The following is an 8986-nucleotide window of genomic DNA, read 5'->3' on the forward strand; positions in this document are numbered from 1 at the left end:
TCAACAAATAAAAAAAAATACAAAAAATCCTTTTTTGAGTAATATTGGTTCTAAGACTTTATTTGAAATTAAAAAAAATACAAAAAATAAACCTATTTGCGAATTTGTAGGGAATTCCTATAAAGGAACACATTGCGCTAACGTACGTCCACTATTGGTGCGTTTATCCTTATTAAAATGCAAGAAAAAAAAACGAAGTGTCTTTCAAATGGAAGATTTTGGGAACACTTCATATTTCGTCATTTTTGCAATCATTTCTCTGTTAAACAATATCTGCTCTGCTGAAGCACTTCATAGCTTTTCACCTGTCGAATAATAATTGGAAAATCAAGGACTGTGATATCATTCATAAGACTAAATGCGTATTTTTTAAAAATATATATATTTAAATACATAAATTTGATACAAATTATACAATTCATTTTCATATCTTTTATTGATTATGATTAAAAGTGACATTTTATAAACCTACCGAATAATAGCTACTATAGGGGTTCGTCAGTAGTACGTTTTAGATTAAATTTGTAAGTAGTGATTCAAGATCAGTTCTGAAAGTTGGGACAACTTTGTGGAAAGTAATGGTTCTCTTTTTCTCATCACTAATAGTTTTGATGTGTTTGCTTTAAGATTAAAAATTTTTAAGACGAATATAGCATAGTTTAGAGTCAATTTTTGAATAGGGCTGCTGGGCGCCAAAGAGGCCCGCTCTATCACCTAGTTTTATATCCCGGTGATGGCATCAAAGATATAACAGTTGAGTTGAAATTTCACAAATTTCACTTCATTACACGTGTTTAGACCCTAAATAACTGTGGTACTTATAGGACAATGTAATAAATTAAAAAATCACCTTCTTCTAGCGGTCACTGTTCCGTTTTAAAAAATACATAGAAAAGAAGGTCCATCCTTTTCTTTGCTGTATCAAACAAAAACTAATATATCACAATTCCGAAACACGTTTCCCTACTTGCTATACGAGTCTGTTACTTTCTTTTTTTTTCCGTACGTTTGCAACAGCTATTTCACTTCTCCCATCATTTTCGCTGTACTACAATCTTCCCTGAAGATAAAAGTTGCCTTCAACTGTTTGTCCTTGTATTGTTGCATTAAACAGTTGAGTTAAAATCTAGGCTATCATACTTGGACTGATTTCCCCCTCCTCGTTCTGTTCCCTTGTTATACTGTTTTCTTATCTCCTTCTTTCTCATTATCGGTCACTGCGCTCTCCAGAACGTGTTTGCTTAAAAAAATAACAACTGACAAAAATGCTATCTTTCTCCTTAATAATTAATAATAAATATTTCTTAAAGTTCCATTCTGCTCGTAAAACGAAAACTTTCCACCATATCTTACAGCTGTAACGCACAATCACTCGTTTCCATCTTTGCACTTTTGGACCTTTCTCAGTCACCACTATTCATCAGCGTTTAGTGCTCATCACAATTATGACGTTCATTACCGAACTAGATCTCGCGGTCGTACGACGACGGGTTCAACTTGTATCACTGTGCCGCGGCTGTGACACCAAATCCGCTGCCAGCGGTATTGGAAATCATCATATTCTTGATAGTGGCCACTTCCGACTCCAGCCGGGCCAATTTCGACTGGAGATGGATGTTTTCCTCGGCCTTCTTGCTGATGACGACCGAAGCCGGGATTGAGGTAATTTTGCCACCGACTATGTTACCAGCCGAGGTCGTGCTAGATGCGATGGATGAAACCGACGTCGAAGGGGGTGACGAAGGAAGCGGGACCATCATTTTCTGTTCCGCTTTCGTTGGCCATTCGGTAGAGATGCCGGAGTCACGTTCATCCGAAGAGCCATCTCCGTCGTCCCAGGGAGAGGACGATCGAATCTGTGGTTCCTGTTTGATGTTTTGCAGAGCCAGCAGGGCTGTGGCTGCATCCTTGTCTCCGAGGTGTGATTTGTGTCGTAGCTTCAACGGTAGGGTATTGTGATGATCGTGGATGTGTTCACGATCATGGTCGTCATCGCCGGAACTACTGTGACTGCTGTTGGAGCCGGTTCCGTTGGACGTTTCGTATGGTGACGGTGCCCGACGGCTGAGGTTGAGTACGTTAGCGGTGAGCAATGCGTTGATCTCCCGTGGAGGTGATGGATAGAGATTGCCAGCATAGCTGACGGGGTAGTTAGGAATCGAGTAGGGTGAGGAGTACGGATGGTGCGAAATGTGTGGACCACTGATGTGCGAGTTGGATGATCCAAAGGTAGGAACCGGTTGGACAGAAACATCGTCGCGATCCATGAGGCGTTCACGGTCACGGTCGCGATCACGATGTTCAGCGAGTGGCTCACCGCGGTGTTCTTCATGATCCATTAGCTCCACTCTGGTTAGAGGACTACGGATCGTCGACTCGTGCTTATTACTTTCGCACCGGCTGCTACCGTTGGTAAGGGGTTCGTACTCTCGGTAGATGGTGACGGGCGAATGGTGACTGTAGTGTGAGCTTGTATGCTGTATTGTGATCTGTTGTAACTGTGAAGCGATTGACTGTGGTGGAGGGGGAGATTCGATGTTAGGATTGGGATGAATTACTGCTGCCTGCTGGGACTGTTGTTGCGGTGGCTGTTGAGCTTGATGCTGCTGCTGTGGCTGTTGAACAACCGATGGCTGCGAATGGGGCTGATGTGGATGGAGCGATGGTATTTGTGGTCCAGGTTGTGGAGTCATTGGTGGCGGTGGAACTGAAGTCCTCGCCAAGGGGAATACTATTGGTGGAGTGCTACTGATTTTAACTCGCTTCGTTGAACTGAGGACTTGCTCGTTGGTCGGGAGTGTAGCCATGATTTGATCAACGCTCACCAAATTCTCCCCGCAAATGTTGTATTTGACTTTAATAGCATCTAGCTGCGCTTTCAGTACGTGATTCTCCTTGGTTAACTCGACCACTCGTTGTTCCAGGACCATATCGTTGAAGCGTCGCTTTTCTCGCGAACGCTTGGCCGCTTCATTGTTACGTCGCCGCCGGTCCCAATAGCTGTCGTCCTTCTTATTGTCCGGGATGAACTCCCGCTGTTTGCGCTGACTGAACAAGTCTTTGCGCTTGAGTTGGCCCGATAGATCGTAGCCATTTCCATTGTAGTCAGAGTCCGGGCTCATAGGACTTTCACGTCCCGTTGAATTGCTACTCATCAGTAAGGCGCTGTGTGCTGTGAGAGAAACCGAAACGCAAAAAAAAAGCAGATGATTAGAATCGATCCGTTTTATAATAAATATTATATGTAAACCTACCAGGCATGTTGGAGTTGTTGTGGTTCTGGCCGGGTATTTCGCCGTTAATTGGCGAACCGTTGTGTGGTCTTGATACAAAATCCGCAACCATCATAGTCTGTCTTAGTGCATCTGCAACGAGCGGGGGAATAACAGAAATGCAAACAACTCGATTAGCAAAAACGTGCAACGAACTGCGCCGTGAGAATACTCCGGACTCAAATACACCCACACACACACATACTCAGTAACACTCACACCACTCCATAACATTCAAAACATCAACAACAGAAGGCAGTTCAACTGGCTGGCGGGCAAACCCTGAAGTGTGTTGTAATCAATAGTGGGATGCACGTGAAGCCGACATGTGACAATGTGGATCCGCTACATGATAGCTTCGCGACTTATGCATAACTATACACATACACACACACACACACACACACACACCTGAAGGGAGTGAAGAACGTGCGCGTGCTATTGATTTTTATCGTGTAGCTTCTAACGTATCCACCTGCAACGCCATCGACTGCTTTCGATAGGGTAGATACGTCGTCGTCACGTCATCAGGCCTTTACTACACAACGAAACAAGATTAGATGAGTGGCTTGACAGGCCCTTGAAGAACCGTTGAGGTGCCCTGATTGAGAGATGCGGTGGTGGTGGCGATCACAGCACCGACAACATGCGGAAGAAAAACGTGCGCTTACGCGAGGATTGTATTTTTTAGCGAATTTTTGTAGATCGACTTTCCGGCTGTTGTGAATCACATTTCCAGTGAGGTTTGTTTACATGATCTATACCCGCTGAGCAGGGTGGAGTGCGATTGGAGTTGGGTGATCAGCTCGGGAATACGGGAACGAAATCCATTTGCAATTACAAAACAATTGAAATCACGTAAACACTCGATGGTTATGAATCACCTATATAGCCATTCGCGATGGAATTTAGGCCGCTGCTGCTGCTGGTTATCTTATCAGTAGTGTGGCGAGCGGAAGGTAGGTTGGTAGGTGAATTATTTGGTGCAATTTGTTCGGTAGGTTCATTCCCCTCTTTTGGCTTTGTTTCACAACAACTGCGCGCTATCATGAGTGACTTTTATTTTGTTTCGAAAAGTGAAGGCACAATGCATTCTGGTTTGACTAAAAATATACGTGAGCAATATGGTCTGCGCAGTCGTTATAATGTAGCAGAGTGGCTTTGTCTGGTGGGGATTACTTTCGATCATCGGAAAAATGTATTGATTTAACGATGGAAATTTGTAATTTAGAGCTTAGGTTGCTTGGAGTTATGTCGTCATTGATTTATAGGAATGCAAGGATCTAGGCAGGCTTTGATTCACCTCCATTCATTTACCTATAACTTTTGAATAGATAATGGCTTTCAATACCATGAAGTAACAATGAACCAAAATCAGGAATTATTGGGCACAATACTCAACTCAACAAAAATTTTCTTAATGGCATATAACAGTTTCAATCGGGTTAAACAAATCTATTTAATCTAACTCGATGGTGAAGCATTCATAAATGTTTTTAAAATGAGGTATGCAACTTTGGACAACATTTGAAATATTTTGTCATTTCCAATAAAATATTAAGCATTTGGTTTATATTAGCAAATGCTTTGATTGATTAATTACAGAACTGATCGTCTGTAATTGAATAAGATACTTTTAAGGAGAATCTGATTTCACTATTAATTGGGCAGTGAATTTCTTATAGTAGGTATCAAAACTATCCCGAGTTTCAAGGGGATAACATTTGAGTGAATATAACCGGCGATCGATAATTTAGAAAAATCAAACAGAAGGAATGTTTTTATCTTGTCTCAAAAACATTTGAAAGGCTGCATTTAAAACCGGTGCATTCGGGTAAAATGTGTGCATGGAAATTAAACAACTGTTAAAATTGGCATACAACTATATAAACTGATTGATGTCACCAGGGACTATATCATGCATGATTTAACACAAATACAAAAAAAAAACTGATTACCCATTGTAACGATTATTTACCCATTGTTCAATGTTACTGTATGCTACCGCTAAAAGCTATGTGCAGAATAAAATAATTTTTATTTTTTTAATCTATGGCAAAATGTAATTGATTAATTGATAGAAACTAAGCTAAAAATATATCGTTCAAATCATAAGTGTGAGTCGTATTCAATCCTACGTGATGTTACTAATCTTAACCGTGTAACATTTTGGGTTTTAAAACTGCGAGGGAGTAGACCGGACAATAACAGTTGCTCTACTTAACAATGACGAAGCACATTTCCATGAAATGAAGAATAGATTTTCTAGCAATTGGTGATGCCATTTTGCAATATGTTTCAACAACAATGTGGAATGAATCAGCTCATTTGCCAAAACAACCCTAAAATTATAACGAAATTATTCCAAAAACTCATCACAATCGATTGATAAGAGTATGACGTCACGAAATGTTTTCAATTTGGAAAACCCGATTACCACCACGGCAATTTCAGAATGTGGTTCAAGGAAAATTACATATTACGTATTAGAGCTCATGGTCATGTGACTCCACGCCACACGTTGAAGCAGATCGAAATCATCGTTTGATCTGCGAACTGAACGACCGCAGCGCAAAAGAGTCCTGTTGACAAACAAAATTAATAACACATATTTATATTACTACGCCTCGGGGCTCGAAGAACCATTCGGTATCGGGTGCAAAAAGTAAACAGTATTCGAATTGTACTCGCACTTGAAATTCTCACAGTTCCATTAACCCATGACAAAACCGTTTTTTTGTTGTATCACAGACTGCAATCTGACATGCGCCGCGTTACATCGAAGGCACGATGCAATTTCAGCTCGTTGCTGTTCTTCTACATTGTAACATGCACGTGTAGTCAATTCGTTGACTTGTGCTTACTGCTGCCATCCCCATCCGGAACATCCTTTCCGCCACCTTCCTTCAAGTGTGGCAAACAATAAAATATTCACCCGCTCTCGAACAAGCCCACTCACGTAGGCCACCACTGCCACCGCGAATGCAGTTCAGCTATTTCATCATCTTGTTCAATTGCACCTGTTCTCCAACCTACGGTTGACGAATATATTTTTTTTTTCGAGTGAAAGGTTCTATTGTGCTTTGACCAGCTCAATCAAGGCCCATGAAGAGTCACGTTACACCACCACAAGTCACATTTTACGCCTACGATGATGGTCCACTGTTTGCATCATAATTCCAATTTAGAACCCCATTGTGTTGTGTTCTGAGTGGAAAACGTGTACCACGAGGAGCGAGCCGCGTGCCCTCGCGCTGTTACGCCATCGTCATCATCATCGTCATCATCATCATCGGCGTCGCGATCAACAGCATCGGCGCAATTTCGCCGTTTTGTTATTGTCAGAGCAGGAGCACACGGTCTGCGGTAGACTCCCACCGCTCTTCTCTCACCTCCTTCATTCACACATCCTATCCCTTGTCTTTTTTTGTGGGGTACTTCCCGTCGGTTCTTATCTTTCTAGTTGGTTACTTTGCTAATCACAAGTCGCGCGCTCTCGATTAGGTAACGTCCTGCTAGTAGAGAGCACTATCTCACTCATTAACAAATTCACCATGCGACGCATGAAATTTGTTTGCATCCGCGAATGACGTCGTAGGAAACCTTTATGGTCGGGAAAAACACTGAGTCACTTTTCAAGTTCTTCGGAAATTGTTCGAGTCTCTGGATCAGGTGCAGTGCACACTCACCTACACGTAGACACACATATCAATATAGTTTGATTCACATTTTCAAAGGTTCATGTCACGTCGCGAAGGTTCATGGACGAAGGTCATGAATGATGAAATCTTGCAGCTGGTTATGAATCACTGAAATGATCCTTCTTTGAAATTTGAAACACCCGTCGGGAATCGAAAAATTGTAACTGACCAACTATCTCCATAAAAATGTGATCGAATGAAGCTTCCTGGTATGAGGTAATTTTCCAGGACACACTTGGTTAGTGACAATTTTTCAAACTTCCTCAGACGAATATCTCATTGCAAAACCGCTGTGTTCAAGTACTCGTCAGCCAGCCAGCCAGCGGAAAGATCTCCCACCCCGAGTCCTGATTTATAATCTCGCATTGCGCGCTGCACCAACGCCAGGAGTTGGGGTCAAAGAATCTTCAATGGAAACTGCATGCAGCACAGTTTAACTGCCTTTGTTGTCTGCCTTTGCCCGCCGCCGGTTCACAGAACTCTCCAAAAATATACATACAACACACATACCACACTTGGCGCACGAACACGCCGGGCGCACGAGTACTCAAAAAAAGTGAAAAACAAGAGCAACACTCACTGTCTAACAGCCTGTCTGGACGGGGTCGTTGGGGGACAAGGGCCTCCAAAAAAAATTGCGCTGTTTTTCTGTTTTCTGTTATTCTGTTCAACTTGATGTTGTAATCCTGTTTCTGCTGTTTCGGTGTTCTCGTTCTGATTCAACCTCGAAACACCAATGTTCTGCCAACGTTAGCACTTTTTTTCGTCAATATTCTTCACACCGTATAGTTTTTGCCTTCTTCGATCGTCTGTTTATTCGTTGCTTACAGCGACCTTAAAATTACCACAAAAAATCCACCAAAATAAATTGAACTTTACGAACTTGCGAAACGCGCGCACTTGTCTTGACCGAGATTTGTTCAGACCGCTGCGGAACTGTAACGATTCGCGTGCTCTCTCGAAGCGAGTATATGTAAGACTAGTTCGAACGGCTCCCAGGAAGGTACCATGAAGTGTCGAACTCGCAGCGTACTGTATTTCCCCCCGAGTGGCTCTGTTAGCGTGTATGAGTCGGCTGTATCCGTGAGCCAGACACGAATGAGCGCAGCCAACGACGACGACAACGTCTGCAATACATAGCCGCATCCAGCAAAGGGGGAGAATGAAGTAATACTTTTCCATCCCATGTTTTGATGTTGAACTTCCACGACGACGCCAACGGTGCGGCGCGGGTGCGGTGAGCCCGTGCTCCAACTATGTATTGAATTTTCTCTTGAGGTCTCGTTCGTTGCGGCGCTGCAACCGGCATGGAGGCGGCGGGCGAGCCATACGTCTCTGACCCACAACCGGAGAAATTGACGCAATACAGAGAATCTAGGTAGGTACCTACGCGCTTTGTGGTGTGCTGCGGGCTGTTGCAGTTGCTACTTTTACCTCCCGCGTTCTGTACTCTCACTTTAGTTGGCGCTTGCCACCCACCCGCCGTCTCCCCCACACCAACATACGTTGCCAATTTACGCTTGTTTGTTTCACTTTTGGTATGCCTCTGTGTTTCTCCCGCTGCATAAGTGCGTAGGTATAATATGCGACTTTTCACATCCCTTCGGTAAATCGAACATCTGAGTTCGCAAAGAAAAGCGCACATCATTTCACCCACCCCAATCTGTCTGCTGCATCAGAGGAAAACTCCTTCAAATGACGACGTGCGCCGCCGCCCGTCAGAGGAAAAACTTTGGCAAACAGAAAGAATGAAACGCTGTTTGGTAGGTCGGTATGTAGGTAGGTAGGTAGGTAGGTACATACATGCATGGTGTAGCCAGACGATGATGTCGGGATCGTGGATGATGATGGTAGGTGCATTGCAAACATACGGAACAGTCAGGAAGCGGAAAGTCTCGCCAACCAAACACAAAGAATTACCCGACGGTGTTGGATGGGAGGCAGTGCTGTCGAATGATTTTTGATTTTAATAGCAGATTGTTGGTTTTTAAGTTTCCAGAACAGTACGGAGTG

General features: G+C 43.2%; 1 protein-coding gene across 2 annotated transcripts; it reads right to left on the bottom strand.

Annotated features, from left to right (window-relative positions):
* Positions 1-363: 363 nt before the first annotated feature.
* vri (vrille) lies at positions 364-7966 on the bottom strand. Of its 2 annotated transcripts, none has more exons than XM_065228075.1 (3): positions 7554-7966; positions 3255-3365; positions 364-3172 (listed from the first exon to the last, which is right to left on the bottom strand). In XM_065228075.1, exons 2-3 carry the CDS (start codon positions 3346-3348, stop codon positions 1503-1505), a joined length of 1764 nt encoding a protein of 587 aa, XP_065084147.1. In that variant the 5' UTR covers positions 3349-3365; positions 7554-7966; the 3' UTR covers positions 364-1502. The 2 variants fall into 2 exon arrangements, with proteins under 2 accessions (XP_065084147.1, XP_065084146.1); XM_065228074.1 differs by lacking the exon at positions 7554-7966 and adding an exon at positions 3492-3658.
* Positions 7967-8986: the final 1020 nt, after the last annotated feature.

Source organism: Ochlerotatus camptorhynchus, unplaced genomic scaffold (genome assembly GCF_037179485.1).
Source record: "Ochlerotatus camptorhynchus isolate MF236.1 unplaced genomic scaffold, CSIRO-AGI_Acam_v1.1 ptg000281l, whole genome shotgun sequence".
NCBI classification, from domain to species: Eukaryota; Metazoa; Arthropoda; class Insecta; order Diptera; family Culicidae; genus Ochlerotatus; species Ochlerotatus camptorhynchus.